The sequence below is a fragment of the Asparagus officinalis genome, chromosome 8 (assembly GCF_001876935.1).
Source record: "Asparagus officinalis chromosome 8, Aspof.V1, whole genome shotgun sequence".
Lineage (NCBI taxonomy): Eukaryota > Viridiplantae > Streptophyta > Magnoliopsida > Asparagales > Asparagaceae > Asparagus > Asparagus officinalis.
In genome coordinates, this window is record NC_033801.1 from 42,905,514 (window position 1) to 42,931,110 (window position 25,597).

Below are 25,597 nucleotides of genomic sequence, written 5' to 3' on the forward strand. Positions count from 1 at the left end.
GAGTGGTGAATATAGTTACCTTGCTGAGGTTACCTCCTATAAGAAAATAAAATATGTTAGCATACTTGCCCATTTATGGGATTTGCCGAGGCAAATTCTAAAAATTGGGTGCTCTTTTGCATTTTTAGGATTCAACATTCTAAAAAAATTGTTGAAATAAACATTAATTATGGAATCCCAAAACCCCATAAAACACACTTTTTGGTCCCAAAATTTATAATCCACACCAATTGCTAAAAAATTTCTTGAACTAAACGGCCCCTAACACAGTCAAAGAGATTTGTGACTATCAAGGAAAGACAGATTGACGGTTAACAACAAAAAAAATAAATTAAATATAGATTGGCAGTCAACAAAAAAGTAAATTAAAGATAGATTTTTTTTTCAGTATTTCTATTCTAATTCTGTTTATCTACGCAAATTTAGTACAAAATTGAAATTAATGTATCATACTTATATGAGTAATGATAGTAGTGTGCTACACTTTCTATGCTACTTTTACACTATAACAAACAAAAGAGTAAAGCCACGATGGGTCACCACTTTCTTTTTTTTATACAATTTTTTTAACAATTTTCAAATGAAGGGCCCTACTATTTTGTTTGTGGCAGTACCAAAATAGTATGAAAAATATAACACGCTAATCATTTTTCTACTAATATTTATTGTTATTATTTTTGTTAGCCAGACTACTATCCGTCTCAGTAGTCAAGACAGCTGGGTTTAATGAGATGGTAGTTCAGGACTTAAGACTGATATTTGTCCCTGAAAGAAGGGGAAAAGAAAAATGAAGTCCGTCACTCTAAATTGATCTGACTAGATCTGCTTTTATCTGCCGCAAATCTAATGTATTTTCCAAATAAGAAAAAAAAAATTACTTGTGAAATACGGAAATGGATTAATTAAAAAAAAACCTTCTCTCAGTAGTCAGTATCACGTTGGTACTGCGCAGACAAATCAAATCCCATAAAAATCCAGAAATAAATTTAAATGCTTCCTCACTGCCACGTTCAGAAAGAATCTAGAATCATTAGCAAGCAATAGACCTCATCAGCTAAAAAGGACACGACCATGTACAAAAATGGTACTACATTAAATTTTACACATGGAAGAAAAGAGTCGGGTCATTTGTGCTGTTCATCATAAAATTTCTAAAAACACGAACGAAAAAAAAAGGGCCGTCAACATCTATGACCGAGACATCACAACCTCTCAATGAGCGAGATGCTCTACTCTCTCCATCATCATCTTGCAACTAAACGCCCTCCGTCCTTTCTCAATTCATCTTCTAGCTTGTACCTTTGCAATCCGTCTTTTAGTTTATAACTATCGTACCAGCTTAAGTTTTGTGCTCCCATCTCTTTCAGGAACAGGTCTCTTACGCTCCACGTATTCAACATGAGCTACAAGATATCAACCAATACATGGCCAGCTGGATTCTCCAGCAAGGTTCTGCAACTGTAATCACACCGCCCAGAAAGGTTTTGAGGATGTTTTTTGAACTACATTGCTTCTAAAACTTTCTACACTCAGGACGTCAATATCATCGTCGTCATCGTCCTCTCCATAATCAACGAGCTTCAGCAAAGTAGCTGAACAAAGTGATCAGAAGGTATTACCAAAGGCAGGTCTAAAATAATAATGTAAAACACATAAAAGTTAATTGGATTTTTTTCAATACCAGAAACTGGTCCATCATTTGGCTTCTTAGTACCTGGTTCCTGGCACTTCTCGATGGGGGAAGCTGATCTATGTGGAGCAAACTTTGGTGGCGGTGAGGGTGATGGTGATCGAAGTGCATCGAACTTTGGTGGAGGTGGAGGCATAATTTGCGGAGGAGGTGGCGGCATCCCATCAGAATCCTTATGAATCAACTTCTTCGGTGGTGGCATTGACGAGATGTTCCTACTGTTAGAATCCTTCAGACCTGGCTTAAGACATTCTGACGCCTGAAGAAAGTTCTGAAAGAAAAAATAAGTCAGAAGTCCACAAATCTGTAATAAAATCATTTTTCAAAGTCAGCCCCACAACCTGAAAAAGATGAAACAGTTTAGGAACGGTACATGCAAACAGTTGGGAAGGGGAAATCAAAATGACAAGAGATCATGCAGCATTAGGTGAAGCTGTTCAAAAAAACCTTGGATAAAATTTGTGCCCACCAAGAACTCAAGAGCCAAAATAGCTACCCACATTGGTAACGGAACACAATGAACTATACAATAACATAAAATCAAATTATGAAAGAGCAACCATATTTCTGAGCAAGACATGGACACAAGGTGTTCAGAGGTAAAAACAGCAAGGAAAGATTGGAGAATGGTGTAGAAAGGAAACTGAAGCACAACATGACTGTATCGGTTTACTGGAGAAGAGACTAATAGGGGAAGTGCTCAAACTCCAACATTTTGATGCGGTAAATTAGCAAAATATCATCCTCCTTCTGAACTCCAGACTTCTAGTGCTTGTGAAACAGTAAACAAGGGATCCTATAGATCAATACAGGATCAGCCTGTCAGCTTCAGAGAAGGTCAGAGAAAATACCTGAAACAATTAGTAGCAAAATCAGTATTAAAAAGAAGCGATTTTCTTTAGAGAGAAGAGGGGGAGGGGGGGGTGCTAGGCATTAGAAGACCAAAGCTAAACGTTTAGCAAGTTTTTTAGATTTACATCAGAAAGAACCAATCAGGTCAAGGACTCAAGGCTAATGTTTTTAGCTGGCACAATAAGCTTGCAGCATGCCGAAGCATTAATAAGTCATGATGCATGCCACTATTGAAAAAAGCAGTAGAAATCTTGGACCACATAAAAAATTAAAAACTAATCAGTTGGGTTATAAGATAGCGTAAATGCGCGGGCGCGCGCACGCAATATTGTTCTCCTCTCCAGAGGCTAAAGAAGGCCAGATAAACAAAGTTTGGAACAATTAACGTTTTTAAAGATCATTATTTGGCAGCATTGAAGCATCAGCATATAAATAATAAAATAAGAAGCAGAATCAACATAATTATTACCAACAGAATCAAGGAGCATAAATATGCTAATCAGATAAGTATAACAATCTTATATCTCATCTAGTTGTCGCACCAGAGCTAGGGAGCCCAGACGAGCGGCCATGGTTGAAAGTCTTTCTAAGGCAATAAAATTTATGAACTTGCCTAATCGTACAGGGGAAAATAGAAGTCTTGCTTGATTTGTCTAACAAATGCCCCAAACTAATTGCATTCTAGTCCAACAAACTTGTTCTGTGCCTAGCATCAATGTCAAATCTTGGGTGCTCACTGTTGCAAAGACATGCTAAGAGAATTCAACAATAATGTATGTTTAATTTCATGCTCACTCCCGTACTCATCAATAGGATGTTCAAAGAGGATTATATAATTGTAGTTGGCAAGCCTGTAATTCATGATTCATGGCGTAATTGTAGAACATTATTTCTAATGAGCAACAGGAAAAATAAATTATATAATTGTGGGGGGCAAGCCTGTAATTCATGATTCATGGGGTAATTGTAGAACATTATTTCCAATGAACAACAGGAAAAACAAATTAGAAGACAAGTAGACATTTCTGAAAAGACCCAAACAACAGATGCACACGCACACATCCGAGAGAGAGGGAGGGAGGTTTTCTTTTGGGGGTGGGGGGGGGTACAGAAGAACGAAAGAAAGAAGAATGAGGAAGAAAAAGAAATACAAAATACATCCAATCCCTCCTGTCGCAAATTATCCTGTACAGGCTCAAGCAAAGAAAGATATTACCAACTTTTTTCCTATAGAAAGCTTATGGAAAATGCAGAGAGTTCAGAATTTAAAAATGTACCCGCCAATGTTGAAAATTATGATAACGCATAACGTAACGGTCTACCTTCGGTTAAGGGTTAAGGGAAAAAAACGTAACGCATAACGTAGATAATTTTGTTTATTAGTTATTTAGATATTTCATAAATACAAGCGCTATTCATAATGACTTTAATAATAGAATTCCTAGAATTTTCAAACATGGAGGAGGACTGGAAGAGTTACTGGAGTTGGGCTTTAGAAGGCTTCATCTTCATCAAAGGGAGTTGGGATTTAGAAGCTGGAGAAGTGTTGGAGGTGGAGATTGCGTTAGGATGTTCTTTATTGGTGAGAAGAGATATGGGGATCGAGGAGGAACTAGAGAGAAGCCTTGTCATCGACGGTCATCGGCAGAGATAGAGGACGAGAAGAGCTTTGTAATCAGCGAGAGGCTTCGTTTTCGTCTAAGGCGCGAGAAGAAGAGATCGAGAGGTTTCTTCGTTGAATGAGTGAAAAGAGGTGGAGGGGAGGAGACCAGGGAGGCGCCAAAGACGGAGTCAGGGGATTGCTAGGGTTTTTCACGCGAATGAAATTGGGATCGAGGAATTCAATTGGGAATTTATTTCCGTTAGCGTGATACTAATTTAGACGGTGGAGATATCTCTAAGCATCCAAATCTCATCAATTTAACTCAATTTAACAAGTGTTAAATAACACTTAATGTAACGTGCATAAAATGTGTATTTTAGTGTTATTTTCTGCGTTAAATACAACATGGGTTTTCTGCCTGAATTTATAACAGTTTGGCCCTGTTAAGTGTTGAAACAGGTTAAAATGGGTTTCGAAACGGGTTTTCTCTACAATGGTACCCACTTGTAACAGCAATGCTTGTCATGGAAGAGAGGACAGGTACAATAAAAAAAGCTAATTTAAGATATATTATGTCATAAAAAGTCATGAGACATTCTTTTAACAGCATTTGAAAGTGTACAAAGTGGAAAGCAACAAGTTAATGAAAGCATGTGATAGTACACTGAAGTTGAAATAAGTAGATGTGACAGTCCCCTGCATGTAAGATGAAAGTAGAGGTAGTTTCATCCAAAGTGACTGCCATGATTTGCTCTTTCTTTTCTAGTAACTCAGAAAGGTTATTAAGTACAACCTTACCAAGATAGAATATGCATAATAGTACCTGGCAACTTGCTGCTGTTTCATTCGACACAACCTCCTGAAATTTCCGTCGCTGTTGACGCCGTTTTTCTGTTTCTGCACTTGAGCTTGAAGTCATATTAGATGACACGATCTCTGCAGAAGCTGTGGAAGAAATAGTGGCACAAGCTGTGGAAGCCAAACCAGGAGTGGTCTGAGCAGGAGCCTTTCTAAGTGCTAAAGCAACTTGCTGCAATGGTGTGGCTTGGGGATATATCCCACCATATCCACTATAGTATGTTCCTCCAGAAACAGAGGGGTAGGTGTAGCTGACAACTTGTAGTGATGGGTTTCCGTAGTTGGACAGGCCTCCAGAATGTATCGATGTTCCTGGAAGACAAACGTCTGAACCAGTTGACCCATTTGGTGCAGGAGATGGTGTATAGCCTGCAGTAGTAAATGGTAGGCTAGCAACAGGATTAGCATTTACATTCAACACATCTACTGGGCTTTGAACTCCAGATAACAGCAGAATTGACCTTACATGATGAGATCCTGCCCAAAAAAGTGGGTGCACTTATTAATTATTCAACCAAGGAGGCAAAAACTCCAAAATGTACAAATTATACATACTGTGAAATTCTATGTTCATGTTGCGTGTTTTATGTACAGGGGCGCTCCGTGAGAAAAAACAAGATAAATATTAAATTGAAAAGAGGTAGTGAAGGAGGACAAAAAACCAATAGCAAAGATCCAAATACTTGAGACGCCATAAATGGCATTAACTACATAATGTTATCTTGCACATTGATCAAGTAGAATACACCAACACAATATCAATATTAACTCCCAATATAGATTGAGTGCATCAGAAATCCAAAACCTCTTCAACGGACAAACAAACTCTAACTATAGGCCAACCAACAAAAAAGCAATAAAATAACTCCTACACAAAGAATACAGTCCAAGAGAAAAATGAAAGCAAAATCTATTTAATCATCTTTTCGCAAAAATGGAAGTTCAGTAGTACATGCTTATGAAGCCTGTGCGGCACAAAGAGGAACATAATGAATGGTTAAAATGTATTAGCATCGAAGCAATAAACATGCAATGAAAGGAATAGGAGTTCATTCTTGGAGTAGATGAGTAAAGGGTCTGATAATAAAGACTGAAAATAACGGGTCCAGAAGAAGTTCAGAAATAAATTGGGATCTCTTTACATCCTTCTATGCAGCATGAAATGAAATTCTAGAAAAAAATAACAGTAATCTCTTCTATTGGAAACTAACAACATTTTGAAATATATGTATCTTCTATGAAAAAATGGAAATTATGAAGTACAGAATTTACATACTTATGATGACTGTTCACAGTTAGGCTCTGTTTGGTTCGAGGGAAAGTGACGGAAAAGAAAAGGAAACCCCTCCATCATATATAATAAGAAATTGGTGAACTGCTTCTAAAGTCGAAAAAACTTGTCAAGTATCAAAAAAATTACCATGTGTCCATCTATTCTGTTAGAATCTAACATGTGGACATCCAACATTATATTTATTTAAGAATCATCGTCAAATTAAACCTATCTATATATTAAGAAAATTCTAAGAATCAAATCCCCCTCCATAATTAGAAAAATTCTAATAATCAAATCCTTCATTTATATAAAAGGGTTTTTTTCCAGGTTAGGAAATTACAAACAACCCCCTTTGAAAATCCAAAAGTTACAAACAACCTCAGAAAAGTTCAAAATTTCAAACAACCACCCAAAATTTATAATTCCAAATAGCCCTGTGAAATATCAGAAAATCAGAAAATTACAGACAACTCACAAGATTCAAAAAATACAAATAAACTCCGGAAAAATCCAAAAATCACAAATAGCACCCAAAAAATCATAAAATTATAAACTATATGCTTGAAAATTCAAATTACAAACAAACATAATTAGAATCCTTATCAAAAATTAAAACTATCAATAATTAGAAAGTTCTAATAATCAAATCCCTACTTTATATAGAAAAAGGTTTTTTTGAGACAGGAAATTTATAGACAGATCCAAAAACTACAAACAAGTCCCTAAAAATAAAAAAAATTACAAACCTCCCGAAAAAATTACAATTCCAAATAGCCCTGTGAAAAATCAATAAACAGCAAACTACCACTTAAGATTCAAAAATCACAAATAAACCCTAAAAAATTGAAAAATTATAAATAACACCTTAAAAATCCCAAAATTATAAACTATCCCCTTTAAAATCCAAAAAGTACAAACAACCTCTTGAAAACTCAAAAATTACAAACAACCCTCTGAAAATCTAAAATTCAAAGTAGACCAGTGAAGATTTAGATAATTACAAACAACTCCTTAAGATTCAAAAATTGCAAATAAATCCCTAAATTTTTGAAAGATTACAAATAGCACCTTAAAAATCTAAAAATGATGAACTGTCCCTATGAAATCCAAAAATTACAAACCACCCCTTGAATATCCAGAAATTACAGACAATCCTCTTAAAGTTTCAAAAATTACAAATAGCCCCATGAATGATCATGTGATCGTGGGGGACACTAATATTAAGTTTAAAACGTGTTATGAAAGTAATTAGAGCAATTAACATAATGGCAACAATACGCGAGGTCAAATGCGATGCAAGAGAAAATTGTGCATCATTAAAAATTAAAATAATCACAAAAAAATAAAGAAAATATCTTGATCAAAACCGACCCTGTTTTTAATCTGTGGGAAAATGGAGAAATTTTGTATGGCAAATCACTTGCTTGAAGAGTAATGATGACATATACCAACATTGGAAATTTTGCATTTTAACCCTCAAACTTTTCTTTCTCTTGTGTATTTTCATGCAACTAAGTAACAAGTATTTACACAAATCCCCCATTCTCTCTCATTCTTTCAGCCCTGCCCCCGGCCCCTTAACCCCTCCCATGTGCCTATAAAAGGAAATGAAGACACTTACACTTTTTCCCCTTTCATAATCCCTCAAAAGACAAACCCTAACACTGTCTTCCTCACCCCTTGGCTGAACCATCTCCTAGCTTTGGAGAACTCCATTGATCCTTTTGGAAGCTCTCTCACAAACTAAGGAAGAAGAAGGAAAGAATTTGCTCAAGAAAAAATAAGCCCTATGGGTAAATCTTACCCTCAACCTAGGATTTCTGGCATGCATGCATATTCTTCAAGTTATCATGGTATTTTCTTTAAAAAGAGGATTTAATTCTGAGATAAGATGAGTAAGATTAGGGTTTATGATGTTTTAATGGTAAATAGTAACATGCATGGCACAAAGATGCCACCTTTCTTGATAATGGTTCCTTATCATGCACATGCACCTACATTCAAGAAATTATCGTTCAAGTCAGTAACTTTTCTTCATCAAATCATCATGCAAGTATATGCACGTAGCGAAGATGAGATCTTTGACATGTTAGGGTAATTTGATGTAAAAAGATCATATTTTTATGTGGGTTTGGCTTGGTTTCCATGCAACTACACATTCTGTTTTCTTCCAGTTGCAGAGACCCACGAGTAATATATCTTTTTAAAAAATCTTGGAATTAAGATCCACTTGTGTTAGACACTAGACTCAAGGGTGTTTTTAATCCTTAGCTTGTATGGCTTTGAAGTGAGAAATTTTGAGTTGAAGGATTTTTGGGAGGTAGATCGGTATTGAATATGAATCACAGGAAAAGAATACTATTATATTAGAACTTAGTAGATAATTTTATATTAGACCCAAAATGTTCATATTTCTAAATTTACACCCCAAAGCAATTAAGTTTTTTTAGATAACAACCGACTTCCTAACTCATAATAACTTAAAGAGTCGAGGAAACAAATAGCAAATTCAATTAGCCGATGGATTAATTTAAAAATATGAAAGATTTAAGGTGTTTGGCAAGGGGGTAAGGTGAAGGTCTAACTTAGTTAATCTTTTAGAAGAGGTTATAAATTATTTAATTCCGATTGGATTTGATAGAAAAGATGAATGGTTAAATTTTTTGTATTTGGCAAAAAAAGGAGTAAGGGGCCTAGTTGCTATAAATATCCTAAAGTATATTATTTTTTAAAGTTTCGTTTCTTATTTCAAGAGGAAGTTACTCTTAATTCTCCTCCTTAGACAGATTTTTTAACCCTTCTAAATGAGGGGTTAACTTTAACCTTTATAAAGGGTTTGTTAACCCTTTGACCAAATTAACTCATTTGGATGATTAAGAAGAGGTTAGACCCTCTTAACCCTCTGTTAACCCCTTGCCAAATGGGGCCTAAGGGACTAATGAAAACCGCGTCAATTTGAAGAATTCTTATTGGGTTGCAGAGTTTTACATCTCTTAAGTTATCAAAATCCAACAATTTTCTAGATTGTTTTTTCCTAGCGGTTGACTATCGTCATTTCTTACTCATTTTATTTTTAAAGAGTTTTCATTCTAGAAAATTACTTTGTGAACGAAATAACTTCTACTAAGAAATTAATTTGAGATTTTCTTCATGCAGTCCATACAAATCTCTTTTTTTCTCTTTTTTTGTCTGTATTACTGTATTTTCATGTGTAATAAGTTTCTTGCTTTCAGCTTGTATATTGGATTTTATTTTATATTGAATTTATGATCGCTTGTTTTACCAAAAGAAGAGTATGAATTTGATGTGAGGTGGATGCTAATTCATCTTTCTATGATTTTATATTAACTTTATAAGAATGGTTGTACGATTTAAAAAAATAGTTTTTCCTATTTTATACATGTTTATTTATAAATTTTGATACACTTTTTATTTATTTACAAAAAATCAAATTTTCCATGTCAAAAACATAAAAGAAATATAAATAAATTAAATACATCACAATCCAAATATCGTCTCTTTACATTCTTTGACCTGATTATTTGCATCTAAAAATGCAGACCATATAACTTCACAATCAAACTCCAAAAGTTAAATTCGTTCCTTGGGATAATAATATTTTAACAATAGTTAGCAAATTTACATAGATAAGATTTAAGATCAAGATACGACTGATCATAACAACCACAGCTCAAGATTAAATCTAATTACCAAAACAAATAACAAAGATGTCCATCTAAATTCCACAAGAATCTAGGTCTTTCCACAACAAGTAGAACCTTGAATTAATTTAGGAGGGAAACTCTAGAAGAGATTAAGAAAAGAATAACTTTTAATGATAGATGTAGTGTACATTTGGGATCCTACATGTGTAAGTGTTTTAGGTGAGCATAGCTTTATTCTTGAATTTTTGAGTACTTAGAATTAAGAGGGTTATTTCTAAGATTCTTCGTTTAGGTAAATAGACCAGTCCGGGTTTGGATGAAGTTTTTCAACTGTATCAACAAAGCTCTCAGGTAGACCTCTTCTATTGTAGTGAGTTAGAAAAAAAAAAGAAAAAATACCTCTTCTATTGTAGTGAATTAGAATTCTCTACTTTTACTAGTAAAGAATTTGTATACATATAATTTTAGTAAATATAACTTATGCAAATCTATAGATTTAGAATCTATATAAATAAGGTTTGCACTACAAAATAACTTTTTTGCATAAATACCATGAAGAAGCAGGCACGTGCCTTGCACGTTCATATGGGTATGCTTGGTACCAAGCACCAAACTTAGTGCTTGGTAGTGAGTTAACTCATTTCCATCCGCTCACTTAAAGGGGGACCGTATTCACTTGGATACATATTGGTTTAATAATCAGAAGGAGTAGATTAGAATGTGTCATCTCACTACCAAGCATTCCATTTTTTCATGTATACGTACGTATGCGTGCGTGTGTATATATAGAGGGAGAGAGAGATGAGCAACTATCCACTTAAGGATGGCACTTCTGATCCAAACCCAAGAACCCATCCAGATCCATCCAATATGAAAACCATCCAAACCAACCCATTTAGCTAAATGGGTCTAATTGGGTGGGTAACTATTTATATAAAGATTAAATGAGTATCAGCTGAGCGGGTCTTGACCCAAACCAACCCAAACTTAAATCTCCTCTACCCTCTCAGCGATTCCTCTCTCCGAAAGGACCGAAACCCTATCCTCCTCCATCGCGAGAGCGAGAGCGAGAGCGAGAGCGAAACCCTAAAAAATCAGGAGTCCTCCCCCATCGCGAGAGCGATCTCAAACCCCAAGCTCTCCAAGCTCCTCCCCCATCGCTCCTCTCCTCCGATAGCGAACAAGCGCCGCCGCGTCAGTGATCTCGCCGTCGACTGCAAGAGATCCGATATCGACTGCAAGTTCGCTCACCCTCACTCCGCCGATTCAAGTAATTTGATCTATTTTCTCTTGTTTAATTTGATTTTTTAGGGTTTAATTTGATTGTGGCTGTTGTTTTTAGGGATAAGGTGATTTTTTAGGGTTTACTTTAATTTCATTTTTTAGTATTAGTTTTGTTCTTATTTTTATTTTTATTTTAATATGGTGATTCAAGCTATATTTCTGCTCGATACACTGGATAAGGATATTAACTCGTTCATCTGTTCTTTTTTGACAAGCTAATAATAGTTTATTTGTTAATTTTAGCATATTGCCGCTAAAATCTATAGGAAACAAAATAAAAAGATAACAGTTGAGAAATACACAAGAAATAAAACACTTTAAGCTGTGACAAGGGCATTGAAATTAGGGTTAATGGCACATAGACTCCCTGTAGTATTGCTTTGTACACTTGTTACCCCTTAAATTTGATGTAAGCAAATATAGAGTAACATTTCGAATAATGTCGCTTTAATATACGAATATTGTTGCAATTACTAAATTGTTCAATTGTAATCTCCTAAATTGTTGATTTCACTTTTGTTGGGTAGTGTTCTTTTCTTATTGTAGTTATTTATTATATACGAAGCTATTTTATTAACTTTTGACATTTGTTTTGATATTTAAAAGTTATTTTTCTTGTTTCAGCTACTATGTCTTTGAATGAATTTACTGCATCCGATGATGGTAGTGAATCTGGTAATGAAACTATATCTATACGTAAAAGAAGAGCAAAATCAAAAGTTTGGGAGTATTTTACTGAGTTGCCTGTTGATAGTGATGGGAAAGCTAAAGTTCAATGCAAGAAATATGACCAAGTTTATGTTAGTAGTTATGGTACCACAAATATGTTGAGGCATATTCATTCTTGCCCAAAACGGGATATAGATGAGGCTGATTCATCGTGGAAAACCATGCCATTAGATCAAGATAATTACAGAGAAATGTTGGCTAGGGTTATTGCATTGCATGGTTATTCATTCTGTTTTGTGGAACATCGAGGGATACGCAAATTACATGCATTTTTAAATCCTGAAGTCAAGCATATCTCGAGGAACACCACTAAAGCTGATTTGCTTAAGTTGTACCAGAAAGAAAAAAGAATTCTTAACAAACTTTGAAGCTAGTTCCTAGCAGAATCAGTCTAACTACAGACTCGTGGACCTCTTCAACATCAGATTACTACATGTCTCTTACTGCACATTACATTGATGAGCAATGGATCTTACAAAACAAAATATTAGCTTTGTCTCATGTTTCACCCCCATATAGTGGGGCAATTTTAGTAGAGAAGCTATTTTATTTACTGAAGGAGTGGGGCATAGAAAAAAAAAATTTTACTGTTACATTGGATAATGCATCATATAATGATGCTTTTATGAAGATTTTGAAAGACCATCCTGCTTTAAAGGAGCATTTTGTCTCCAATGGTGAATTTTTGCATGTACGATGTTGTGCTCACATTTTAAATCTTGTTGTACAAGATGGTTTAAAAATAATTGATAAATCTTTATCCAAGTTTAGAGAATGCATTAAATATGTAAAGAGTCCTCCTGGAAGGAAGAAAAAATTTCAGAGTGTATCGAACAAACTTGTTCAGTTAGTGCAAAGAAAATTCAACAAGATATGTCCAATAGGTGAAATTCCACCTTTTTAATGTTGGAGAGTGTTTTACCTTTTCGTCGGGCATTTGAGCAATTGAAGGTAATCGATTCAAATTTTACATTTTGTCCATCAACTGAAGAATGGGTAAAGGCTGAAAAAATAGCAAAGTTCTTGAAACCTTTTTATGAAGTGTGCACTCTTTTTTCTAGAAGTAAATACCCAACTTCTAACTTGTATTTTGGTGGAGTTTGGAAGATACAAAAATGCATAAAGGAAGAGATGACAATTGAAGATGAAGACATAAAATCCACGGCAAGTGATATGGAGAAAATATTTAATAAATATTGGAAGTGTTATAGCAAGATTTTGTCTTTTGCATGTATCTTAGACCCCCGTTATAAGGTGAAATATGTGGAGTTTTGTTTTCAAAAAGTGGGTCTTGGTTCTACTCATGTGGTGACTCTCTTGGATAAGTTAAAGCTTCATTACAAAGAATATGAGAGAGCATCAAATGATATATGCATGGCCGGTAGTAGTTCGGAAGAGACCTTTGGAGATGTTCGTGATGATGAGATACTTGAGTTTGAACAGTTTGAGAGCCAAGTAGTTTCAGTCAGTAGGACCAAGTCTGAATTAGAAGAGTATTTAGATGAAAAGATATTTTCTTGGAAAAATGAGAATCTGAATGTTCTTGAATATTGGAAAGTAGAATCTGAGAAGCGTCCTCAATTATCCATGATGGCTCGTGATATACTCAGTATCCCTATTACTTCAGTGGCCTCTGAATCTGCTTTCAGCATAACTGGTCGTGTGCTTGATAAGTACCGCAATCGTCTTCTTCCGAAAAATGCCGAAGCTCAAATATGCCTTGGTTCTTGGTTAGATGAGGTTCCTTGTAAGTTGCTTACTTTTTCTTGTTACCTTCTGTAAATTTATGGTGTACATGTGTTATATTAGACTAACATAGTTGTATCCTATGATCTAAATGCAGCTTTGGAAGATATTGAAGAAGGACACCTGTTGGTGCATGATTTTAGTGATATTCAAAATTTTGAATCTGAAGGAGGGTGGTGAAGTGCTTGTTAGAAGATTTGTCATCTATTAAGGTATTAATTTGTATTCAATCTGATCAGTTATTCCTCCTAAACTGTCCTCGGTTTTATGGAAACGATTTTCTCGTCTCCACCGTCCCTAGGGATCACAATATATGTTATAAAACATAGTACATTGGCGCACACGCAAGATTTGGGTTTTGACTGGAAAGCAAGATTTGGGCTTTGATTCTCCTATTGTTAGAGTGTTGTATCGATAGCCTTCCCATTGGCTGAACACTCAAATTCTGCAGCAAAGAATATATTTTATATCAGTTGATCCATACTGATAATATTTCTGACTTGGGAATAAGATATTTTATATCAGTTGTTCAGACCTACATTTGTCGGCATAGAATATTCCACTTACACAGGTAACCATTGACCTTAACACTTACAAATCCTTATAAACCAATTTTGTTAGGCAACAAATATTTTATAATATTAAACTAAACTGACTTTCTCTCTGGACTGTTATTTTTCCCCATAGCAAAAGAACTTGAACTTTTTGATGATATGCAGTCTAGAAGATGGATATCAACTGTATTGGGGTAGATCTTTCACATGAGTTGCTGAACATGGCATCAAATCTGAAACATTGACCTCATAATCCGTCACGAAGTAGCCAAATTTGTCTCACTAAACATTGAATACTTGTCAAACGCTATCGAATTATATATGGAGAGATTAATTGTTTCGCAGTTACATGGAACTAACTTGTATCATATTGAGTTAGTACTCTGTGAGACGTGCATAATTTGTATTTGGAGGTACAACTGTTTACGTACTAACAGTGTCTCCATTTTCAAGCTTATGTAAATGTATAGATGTTAGATTTTGCTATCTCTGTTCCTGATTTCGATTTCAGTGCCAAAAGTACTAAGCTTATTAGAATTACTAATGCTTTTTGTCTCATGGATTTGTCTATCCATGTCTCTTTGCTCAATTTACTCTGCAATTTTAATAGTACAATCCAGAACTATATTGTTATTAGTTTCGTGATACAAGTTGGCTAAAGCAAATCATGAACAAGTTGAAGAAAATTTGACCAGTATATGAAATAGGCAAGTTTACGGTTAAAGGGTCAAGGGTGTATAGCATTTGTTCTGACTAGAAAGTGTGTCCAGTTGTATCTCTGTATATGCCTCCTCTCTTATCCTCGTCAGTATATCGGTCAGTGTTCTGCACTTTTTATCCATGAGATATGAGCTTCAGTACTGCACTTGTTGATTTTAATTATTGATATGATGACTTGATTTATCCGTGAGAATTGTTGAGACTACACCAGTTCTATTCATCCAAACTATTTATCCACACTTTAGGAATCTCTAGTCTAGAAGAGGAAGGGGAAGAAGAACTGGAGAGGAGGCATTGGAATTGTCATGCTGTAAATTAAATATCATATTTTAGTCATGCCATTGATCAAGGAATTGTGAACTTAGTGAAAGTGTTTGTTTATCTTGGTAAACTGCAACAACTTCTTAAACATTGAGATATAACTTTTCATTATATGCTTGACACCAGTCAATAATTTTGTGCGCAGGTGAAACAAATGGTAGTGGCTACACTTGCCGAGTCTGGAATGAACCTTTCTGATGTCATAGAGAGTATCATTGATAAGGTGCAGAAAGCTCCTCTAATTTGATATTTGTTTTGCCCTTTGATTTCTCATATATATCTCCAATTTTTCATAGATATTTCTAGCGTTGCTTCAGAGCAGCGCTTTCATTGAAGGACTTAGCTTTTATCATTGTGGTATACTGGTATTCATGCACATAAGTAGGATGTTCGATAAAATTGACATTGAATAATTAGTTAATTTATTTGCAAACATTGTGGCTTCTTAGCAGGAGCTCTAGTGTGTTTTGATACATCTCTTTGTTTGGAGCACATTGTTGTTGAATTGGATGCTTAATATAGAGGCTAATTTCTTTTAAATTGCATGTGATGTTGCAGCTTGAGGCCATGGGATTTGCTCGAGCTCTTATACTGCAAGTGTTCTTTGCCTGCAACAAGAGCGAAGAGATGACAGCAAACTACCTTTTGGATCATATACATGAGTTTGAGAACAATTGGTAGTTTAAGAAAAGTCTAAGATCAACCGCCCCTTTCACTCTCATCCAGTTTTAACTTATTTGTAGTGGTTATTGTTCGATAGACAATGGACTAAAAAGACCAATCTCTTTCAGCATATGTTGATCTATATAATGTTTACTAGTCGTAATGCTGTGTATAAAACTTGGGATCTTAGCGCTTCACATTTTGATTTTTGTTATATGTAGAACGTCTTTTTTTAAGATGAGGAAGCTTTTGAGGTTGATGTTTTTCCGTTGATAATTTGTCTGCCTGTGCCTGCGCCTGTGAAATTAGGTTTCAGGCTGGAAAGTATTATCTACCGGGTATTGGTAGCGATTTAAAAGTTGGTGATTGTGCTGGTACGATGGTTATTTTCTTAGCAATATTAATACTGATTTTACTGTTGGTGAAAGTTTACCAAAAAACCCCTGCAGCTGCAAGTTTGTAGAAAACCCTTGAAAGTTTACAGAAACCCCCCTGAAAATTTACCAAAAACCCCCTGCAAGTTTACAGAAACCCCCTGAAAGTTTGTAAGTAGATTCCTGAAATTTACATATATATAAAAGCATCGTAACTAAATGGGTTATTGGGTCACCCATGAACCACCCATTTAGTAAATGGGTGGATGAGAACTGATCCATTTAGCAAATGCTAAATGGGTTATAAATGGTCAAGTGGTCATAAATGTGACCACTCATTTATGACCCAACCAAACCCAACCAAAACCACCCATTTGACATGCCTATAATCCACTTAAGTGTAGTGAAGCATCTGACTAGCCAACTTTTCAACCATTGGATGGTCTTAGATGAAGCAATATCAAATGGGATGACGTGGCATTCACTAATTGAATGAGGGGCAATCATGTAAAAAACAACTTCTGTATTAAAATAGAAAGAGGAAAAGATATTGATTCCATCTTCCATCTCCCATCTATGCTCACCACGACAGAAAATGATGGAGTGTTAATCCCCAAGACTCCTAAGTGGCAACCTCCAGCGATTAGCTATCATGTTATGCGAAAATGCCAACTTGGATCACTATCACGTTATGCCAAAATGCCAACTTGGATATCCCATAGTGACGAGCAAAAATGAAGTTCCTCTTCATGAACTTTAAACAAAAAAGAAAATACAAGGGGAAATGGAAGCAAACAACTCAGACGCCTCAAGAAGAATGCAAAGAATGAGGAATTCAAAAGGTTTTATAGAATTTGACCTAATCTAACACAATATTTTAGAGGTCCTCAAAAGAGTTATAAAACTATAATTTGGACAAGCTAGAAATATAAAAAGAATCCTAATCGAAGCCATGGCTAACAAATCTTTGAAAGTTCTGATCACACAAGGCTTGATCATCATCTTTATTGTTAGGCGCCAATTAAGTTATAGGCCTCCCCCATTTTTCACAGACTACCATGAAAAAATAACTTACAGAGAATATTTAAGCAAATAGCAACAGTTAATTTAGGAGGGGACAGCCATTCAAGGCAAGGTAGAAGAGGTGCTCTCATTCTTTTTCCTGCCTAGTCACGAGAGCTAAGATAGAAGACAGATAAATTAATTTACATTTTATTTTTCTAGTCTTCTTATCATATTACCCCATAAATAGATGACTGACGCCTCATCAATTATATTATCAAGTTCATCCAACGACTACAAAGTTGGATGGACAAAGGCTTCTATCCGCTTAGGTGGATAGTAGCTCAATGTATATAAAGTAAAGCTCCTACAAACTTAAGTGGATAGAAACTCCTTTCCAACAACTTTTTATCTTTTAATTTTTCTTTAAGATTCGCGCTTCACATGAAAAGTATATTTAAGATGTTCACATTGATTTATATCACATGCTAACACAAATCTCAAAGTGAAATAATGGATAAGAAAGTTAGTGGACAACAAGCTCCTATCCACATAAGTTTATAGGAGCTCTACTATAAATATATACATAGAGAGAAATGGAGGAACATTGTACCAAGCACAAACTTTTTGATTGGTAGTGAGCTAGCTCATTCATATCCACTCATTCAAATGGAAAAACCACATTCACAAGGATTGGATAATTAAAAGTGATTATTTTCAAATGGGGACCATTGGAATGAGTAAATGGGAATAAGCCATCTTACTGCCAAGAATAAAGTTTGTACTTGGTACCAAGTTCATCTATTTTCTTCATATGTATGTATATATATATATATATATATATATATCAAAAATAAAAAAAATCCATGCAAGCACAAGCATAAAACTTGTGGAATGAGAAGGGAAAAGAATAGAAAATAATTTTTTTGTTGCTAGGTTAGGAAGAGAACCGAAAATAAAGTTGGATGGAAAATGACAATAGTTCAATAAAAACGAGCTAGAAACTATGATTAACTTATTTTATATATAATTCATATTAATAAGTTTTATAAATTTATATTTCTAGACAAGAATTCAACACAAGTGTTATTGGTCCTTTATATGAAAAAAAAATGATATCGAGTAAATGGCTATATCACCATGTATGCAAAATTAAAAAAAGGTTTTTTGAGTATTAGTCCCTTAAAAGTTTACTATTTTGAAATAAGGCACTCAAATAATTGAATTGCTATTAGGTCCTCCGGTTCTTCGTTATTTTGAAATTAGTCCTTCAAATAATTCAAATTGGTAGTAGACCCCTTAATTCTCATGTAATTTTGAAATTAATCTCCCTAATCAAGAGTAGAAGCAGCAATTGGAAGATTAGTTTGAAAGAACTTATGAGAATTGGGGACCTAATAGAAAATTCAATGATGTTAGGGACTGATTTCTATAAAACTCAAAACTTGAAGGACCTAGTAGAAATTTAAAGATTTGAGCTCATTTCAAAATTTGAAAGATTTAAAGAAATAATATAAGGGAAAAAACCTTTTTAATTTATAGCAAATCTAGACAACAATATAGCCCTTTACTTACGTCACGTGGGGGCCATATGGAACAAGTGAATAATTTTTGTGCCTAAACCTAGAGTACACCCATTTAATTCTTCCATGTGGACCCTACATGAAATAAAGGGGGTGAGTAACAATTTGGGTGACAATGTCATGGAGAGTGTGTTGCCTTGCTAGCTGATAAATTTTCCATGCCTTTCGCTAGGTCCCGACAAGGAAAAGGAATGGGGGGAATTTTAGTATATTTTCCATCTAATTTCTCAGCTTTTCGTTTTCCTTTTGCTTATATTTAAAACCAAACACTCAAAAATCATTTCTTACTCACTTTCTTTTCCTTTCTTCCAATTTCAATCAAACCAAACACAGGTTTAGAGATTAGAAGAAAAATAGAACACAACGAGATGGATAAAATATAATTAGCACAACTGAAGAAATCAACATGCAAATGATGGAAGCAGAATAAGGTCATAGAACTACATTGATAAAATTCTCTAAGAGAAAAGAACAACCACAAGTGCCAAGGTTAAATAAATACTCAAACTCAAGGCCGGAAACAGACTCATCTTGAAGTAAACCTCCAAACACATGAAATGGCAGAAAGTAATGATGAATAAGCTACTGACCTAGAAGCACCACATTCAGCAGAAATCGTATCTAGAAGGTTCTCTGCTAGGTTTCTTGCAGCTTCAAGCCTCTTCGGATTAGTGCTTGATAAATATAGGTGTAGGGGTTGTTGCTCTTCTGCAAGTAAATAAGAAGCTAAGCAACAGAGTTAAGGGAAATGGTACTGTCAGTATCAAGATATGAACACATACCTTCAGTGCCGAAATCTTCTTCAATTCCAGAACCCCTTCCTCTTAGTACAACAGTAGCTCCTGTTTCATTCATAATGTGATTTATATAGTTGTCCTGCATAAACAAATCCGAACCACCAGCAGCACAAAAACAATCTCTCCCAATTGCGTGGAGATGTCAGAGAGAGCTTACGAGATTAGAATTTCTTATATTAAAAATTCGTCAAATGAAAAGTGCATCAATGAAAAGCAATTAAGGGTACGGGAAGGAATGAAAAAGAGACACAGGAAATATTATACCAAGGATGCAAATTAATTTTTTTAATGTTTTCTCATTATTATATTTTCTTTTGTTCTACTTTGAGAATGTGTGCTCATTTAAACATATGAAGATTGTGAGACTCATATAGTATTTTATTGAAAATAAGAAAGAAAAATAAAATTGTCTCAACTACATATGACGAAACATACATTTGGTCCACGGATACGAGCAGCAATGTTTAGTGATGGATCCGTCTCAAAGCCCAAATATAGACAGGCGCTAAGGGGTTGAGTAGCCTACCAGCGCACAATGTTAGAAACATTTATGCATAGTGCACTCGACCAAATAACTTGTGCATATGGTTTTCAATATAGAAAACAAACCTGCCCATTGCTGACAGTTGAATGTAAAGCTGTTGTGCCTGGCAGAGAATTTTGACCCTGTTTCAAAATATCTTCAATCATGAAAGCTGCACGATCAACTGCTTTAATGCGCTCTGCAGTGTGCGTCAGCTGATGCAGATACATTATGTCAAAAGGCAGTCAACAAATACCTTTAGTGTAAGAGAGCAAGAGTTTGGAAATAGGGGGAAATAGTAGGAACCACAATAGTTCTACCAATGTAATAACATGCACGCTATGTTCTAATTGCATTTAACAGGAAAATTGAAACTTAAATAAAAGGGTCTAATAGATGGGAGATCCCTGAAGGGACTTATTGAGAAGCTAGTAAGGAGGGCACGTGTTGCACTTACCTGCTTCGTATAATTATTATATAAGATTAAATACATATAGCGGTAAAATTTAACACATATAGCAGAAACACATACAAAACTATACCCTAGACTGGAAGAAAATATAATAAGTAATATTGAGCTAAATGGATCATAACCATTCATACCACTGTGCCAGTGAGTTTTGCACACAAGTTAGGATGGTGATGCATTATTCTTATCAAGATAATACAATATTCTTTTCCTCTATTGTATTCTTTCTTTCCATTCTTAGTATGTATTTTATATTTATTTCTCTGATTAATAACGCGCTAAGCATGTTTATAAAACACAAATAAATAAATGACTACATGACTAAGCCATACCCGGCCTGGACCAAACTTCAAAGCATAAAATCAGGTTTGATATGGGTCAAGCACAGATCTCCTTTTTATAAGACCAAAATGTTTCCACCCAAAGATTTCAAAAATAAAACCATCCTCAGAAACAAAATAATTTACGTGCGTATCCAAATGAATTGCAAATAAAGATGTTAATGAAATTGTGTCTAGCATGAAGCAAATAGGCCGAAACCCTAAATTTGCAATGAGAAGTCAAGGAAATATAGGTTGAAGAACCCTTAATTTTCATATGGAAACTCTTACATTTCACTGAAAAAACAATTTTAGGTCAAAAACCATAGTTAAAACATAAAATAGAAGAATCCCATCAGAAAATTTAAAATATTTCGGCTGCAAACCTACTTTGAACTCAAAATGCTTAAGATGAGAACCCCTAACTCGAAGTGAGATATCAAAATATCAAATTTTAAGAGTCTATTTAAACTCGATTTAAAACCTTTTTAAAAACCTAAACTGTATAGTGATCATAAACTGAGAAGAAGAAAGAAAAGGAAAAGGGATAAAAGCTAAAAACTCAACAGACAACCCATCAAGAAATGAAGAAAGGAAGATAACCTACTTAGCTTCACAATCTTGTCTTCATCCCAAAATAGAAGGAAGCTTCATCCCAAAATAGAAGGAAGCATTTTGTTTATTATTTGTGTTTTTCTAATATCGTCCCATAATCTTTCATATTCTACAGTTAGTCCCTCAAATAATTGAATTGCTATTAGGCGATTTATGGTCTCAAACAGAGTCCACGAGCATGGTTTGAGAAATTTAGTATTGCTATATCTGGTGTCGGTTTCAAACGATGTCAGTCTGATCACTCCGTCTTTATCCAGCGCACTACATCTGGTTTGGTGGTTCTGACAGTATATGTTGATGACATCCTAGTATATGTTGATGACATCCTGCTAATTGAAAGTGACCTTGCTGCCATAGCAGAGACTAAGGAGTACCTTTCACGTCACTTTGTGACCAAAGATATAGGAAAACCCAAATATTTTCTTAGGATTGAGATTGCGTATCAAAAGGACCGTTTGCTTCTATCTCAAAGGAAATATGTATTGGACCTATTAGAAGAAATGGACCTTTTGGGGTGTAAGCCAACAAACACTCCCATGAAAGTGAATGTGGACTTGTGGCGTGATAATAGTCCTCTCCTAGATGATGCAGGTCGATATAGGAGATTGACTTGTGGCGTGATAATAGTCCTCTCCTAGATGATGCAGGTCGATATAGGAGATTGATTGGCAAGTTGATCTATCTTACTGTGACCAGACCTCTCCTAGATGATGCAGGTCGATATAGGAGATTGATTGGCAAGTTGATCTATCTTACTGTGACCAGACCTAATATTACCTTTGCAGTGGGAGTATTAAACAGGTTTATGCATATACCTAGAGTGGTTCACTAGACCGCTGCTCTAAAATTTTTGGCTTATGTTAAAAGCTGTCCGGGAAAAGGATTATTGTATAAGAAACATGGACATTTACACATCTCTGCCTATTCTGATGCTCGGTATGCGGGAGATATAGGAGATAGAAAATCTACTTCTGGATTTTGCACCTTTTATTGGAGGAAATCTGGTTACTTGGAGGAGCAAGAAACAAGATGTAGTATCTCGATACAGAGCTATGGCTCACACTATTTGTGAGATGATATGGTTACAGAAGCTGCTGACCGAGCTTGGCTTTTCTCAGCCTGGATCTATGCCTATGCATTGTGATAATCAATCTGCTATCCACATTGCAAAGAATCCAGTGTTTCATGAGAGAACTAAGCATATTGAAGTTGATTGCAATTTTGTCAGAGATGCTTGGGAAAAGAAAGTGATATCTCTTCAGTTCACTCCGTCTTCAGAACAGTTAGCTGATATTCTCACTAACGCTACTTCACCTAATGTGTTTTCTATTCTATGTAACAAGTTGGGCATGATTGATATATATGCTCCAGCTTGAGGGGTAGTGTTAGAATTAGTTCCTGGGTTATCAGGTTAGGGCCCATTAACCCATTAGCCTATTACCCGTATGTAACCCTATATATATACCCATGTGGATGAATGGAAGTGTGAGCTCTCTGATTTCTCACTTCAACAGTTGCTATTGTTGAAATGGTGGAACTGATTTTTGAACCCATCTGAGAAGAAGCAATGGTTGCCACGACCTCTACCACCCTTGTTATTTCCGTCATGATCATGATATGAGTAAACATGTCCACCACGGTGATTATCACAAGTACCATTATGGCACTGTGGGAGGTTGGCGGTTGGAGAGGGAGTGGGATCTGAGGCCAGTACGAGATTGAGGTTGGGAATGGAATCGGCATGAATAAATTCATGACTTAGGAGCAAGCTATGTAATTTGGAGAAGGAACTGGTTCCGATCTCGCAGCAAGCATTAGGACAATGTCACGAAAGTCGGATCGGAATCCATTGAACAAGTAGATGTTGAAGTCGACAAGGGAAAGTGGGCGTCCTGCAGCGGCAAGTCCATTGGCTAGGGCTTTGGCCTTAAGAAGGTAATCTGAAACAGGGGTCCCGCCTTGTTTGAGATTCTGGAGGGTCACATGGAGATTCAAGTTTCTTGTGTTGGAAGCAGAGGTGTAAGCTTTTGCAAGAGTGACCCAAAGTTCACAACATGTCGAGTCGCTTCGATGATGAGAGGAATGATCCCCTAAGATAGGGAGGAGATAAGGACACTGAGGAGCTGTAGATCTTGTCTCACTAATGCACCATTCGCAGGATTGTCTTTGGGCTCAGAGGTGTCTTCAGCGGGAAGTTTTGATGGAGGACATGGTAATGAATCCTCAACGTACTTGATGAGAGCTTCACCACGAAGTAAGGGAAGGATCTGAGTCCTCCAGTAAAGGTAGTTTTTTGGGTGTGAGCTTGAGGGAGATGTAATGATGAGCATGAGTGAGATTAGGGGTCGTGGACAGCAAAGAAGAGGGTGTAGTTGTGAGGTTCAGTCATGGGTAAAAGGAAAAGGGAAAAACATGCAAAAAGAGAAGCAGGAGAAGCTGGCTCTGATACGAACGTGAATCAGGACAAATGCTAGGAATCAACACCTCAACCATGGTGTGTATGTTCAGAGTTATACTAATAACATTTGGTGTTTGTTACAATGAGATAAGAGGGTGATTGGTTTTGGTTACAGGGAGATAATTGTGAGATACAAGGTTATCTACAGATAATCATTGTTTTAAATATCCCCGACATGACCAGATATATCCTTTTACAAGGCTTGCCGCAACCGATATGGTCTTTAAATATCCTTTACCGCTTTTTAGCTATTTTGAGTGATAAATCCCCTATATGGCCGATATATTAGCCGATATGTGGACCAATATATCTTTTTCGATATATTAGCCGATATGTGGACCAATATATCTTTTTATATAGCTTGTTGCAAAATAATATACCGCGTTTGGAATTTTTGGGCAATATACCGCGTTTGGAATTTTTGGGCGAGATATCAAGATTTCCCCATTATATCAAATGACATTTTGCCTTTAAAAAAGCAGATCGAATGTTGCAACGTTGCTTTGCACTTTTGTTTATTTTAGAAGGTTGATTAGTGATCTTAACCATATATTATTCATATTTCGTATGCTTAAATTTCATTACATATATTGAGATTACATTTTAATGCATTATACTATGTATGCAAACATTCGTTATGGCATTCCGATATTTACCACATATCCCCGATATTTTCCCGATATCCGCAATCCGATATGAATTTTGGTCATCCGATATTTCCCCGATATCCGATATTTAAAACCTTGCAGATAATGAAGTTACAACAAGCTAAATCAAATATATTCAGTTATAACAGAGGATAAGCCCAATCAAAAGCTATCCTAGTGGTCAATAGGGCATAAAATCAAAAACCAAAACAGATTTTTGCCACTTTCAATCAGTATGAATTTATTTCAATTTTACATTTTTTAAACAATCCATCCTAAACATACAATAGTTGACTAGTTACGACAAAAATAAAATTTCAGTAGCCTAAAAGTTTAGATTTTATGATAAATGGAGAAATTCCAATTCCCGATGCAGGAGCCAGAGGCTGAAAAACTTGAGCATTCCCCTTGCCCCTTGGTTTCAAAACCTAAAATGTTTTCAGTACAAACAATTAAAAACTAACATGGTTAAAGTAGTTGCATCAACAGACCAGTCACTTGCATCCATGAAACCAACTACATAAACACAATACAAAAGTAATCCAAGATTAAAGAAGGATACATGCGGCAGGATGATTAATCTGACAGAAACAGACCTACATAGCCATAAAGAAAAAATAATAAAATAAAGGGCATATATTCTTGTAGGGAACAAATCTTTACCTGTTCATGATGCCCAGGTGAAAGAATGTTACTGTATAGTAGCCAAATTACATACAAAAACATGTACATTACACACAGAACAAACACATCGCTGCCAAGCAACCAAACAACAAATTCAATCTAAATTAACAGGCATGCCAGACATGCTTTTTTCTTTTTCTTTTTCTTTTTTTTTTTTTTTTTTT

General features: G+C 35.4%; 2 protein-coding genes across 3 annotated transcripts in view; one reads left to right on the top strand and one right to left on the bottom strand.

The window, feature by feature from the left end:
- The window catches only part of LOC109821176 (protein RIK), a 28,319-nt gene continuing 3,731 nt past the window's right edge, over positions 1,010-25,597 (bottom strand). The window contains exons 5-13 of the mRNA XM_020387365.1: positions 25,214-25,345; positions 20,327-20,486; positions 20,153-20,239; positions 19,703-19,796; positions 19,511-19,628; positions 5,470-5,480; positions 4,969-5,372; positions 1,682-1,961; positions 1,010-1,592 (exon numbers count right to left, since the gene is read on the bottom strand). Coding sequence (XP_020242954.1) covers positions 1,465-1,592; positions 1,682-1,961; positions 4,969-5,372; positions 5,470-5,480; positions 19,511-19,628; positions 19,703-19,796; positions 20,153-20,239; positions 20,327-20,486; positions 25,214-25,345 — 1,414 coding nt within the window. The 3' untranslated portion in view covers positions 1,010-1,464. The remainder of the gene's footprint in view (positions 1,593-1,681; positions 1,962-4,968; positions 5,373-5,469; positions 5,481-19,510; positions 19,629-19,702; positions 19,797-20,152; positions 20,240-20,326; positions 20,487-25,213; positions 25,346-25,597) is intronic.
- Positions 10,540-16,170, top strand: LOC109851388 (zinc finger BED domain-containing protein RICESLEEPER 2-like). 2 transcript variants are annotated; one of them, XM_020421473.1, is made up of 2 exons: positions 10,540-13,915; positions 15,857-16,170. In XM_020421473.1, exon 1 carries the CDS (start codon positions 12,861-12,863, stop codon positions 13,737-13,739), a length of 879 nt encoding a protein of 292 aa, XP_020277062.1. In that variant the 5' UTR covers positions 10,540-12,860; the 3' UTR covers positions 13,740-13,915; positions 15,857-16,170. The 2 variants fall into 2 exon arrangements, with proteins under 2 accessions (XP_020277062.1, XP_020277063.1); XM_020421474.1 differs by lacking the exon at positions 15,857-16,170 and adding an exon at positions 15,444-15,505.

Excerpts from the sequence above, each read along its gene's own strand:
- LOC109851388 (XM_020421473.1), top strand. The coding sequence starts at position 12,861 with ATGTTGGAGAGTGTTTTACCTTTTCGTCGGGCATTTGAGCAATTGAAG.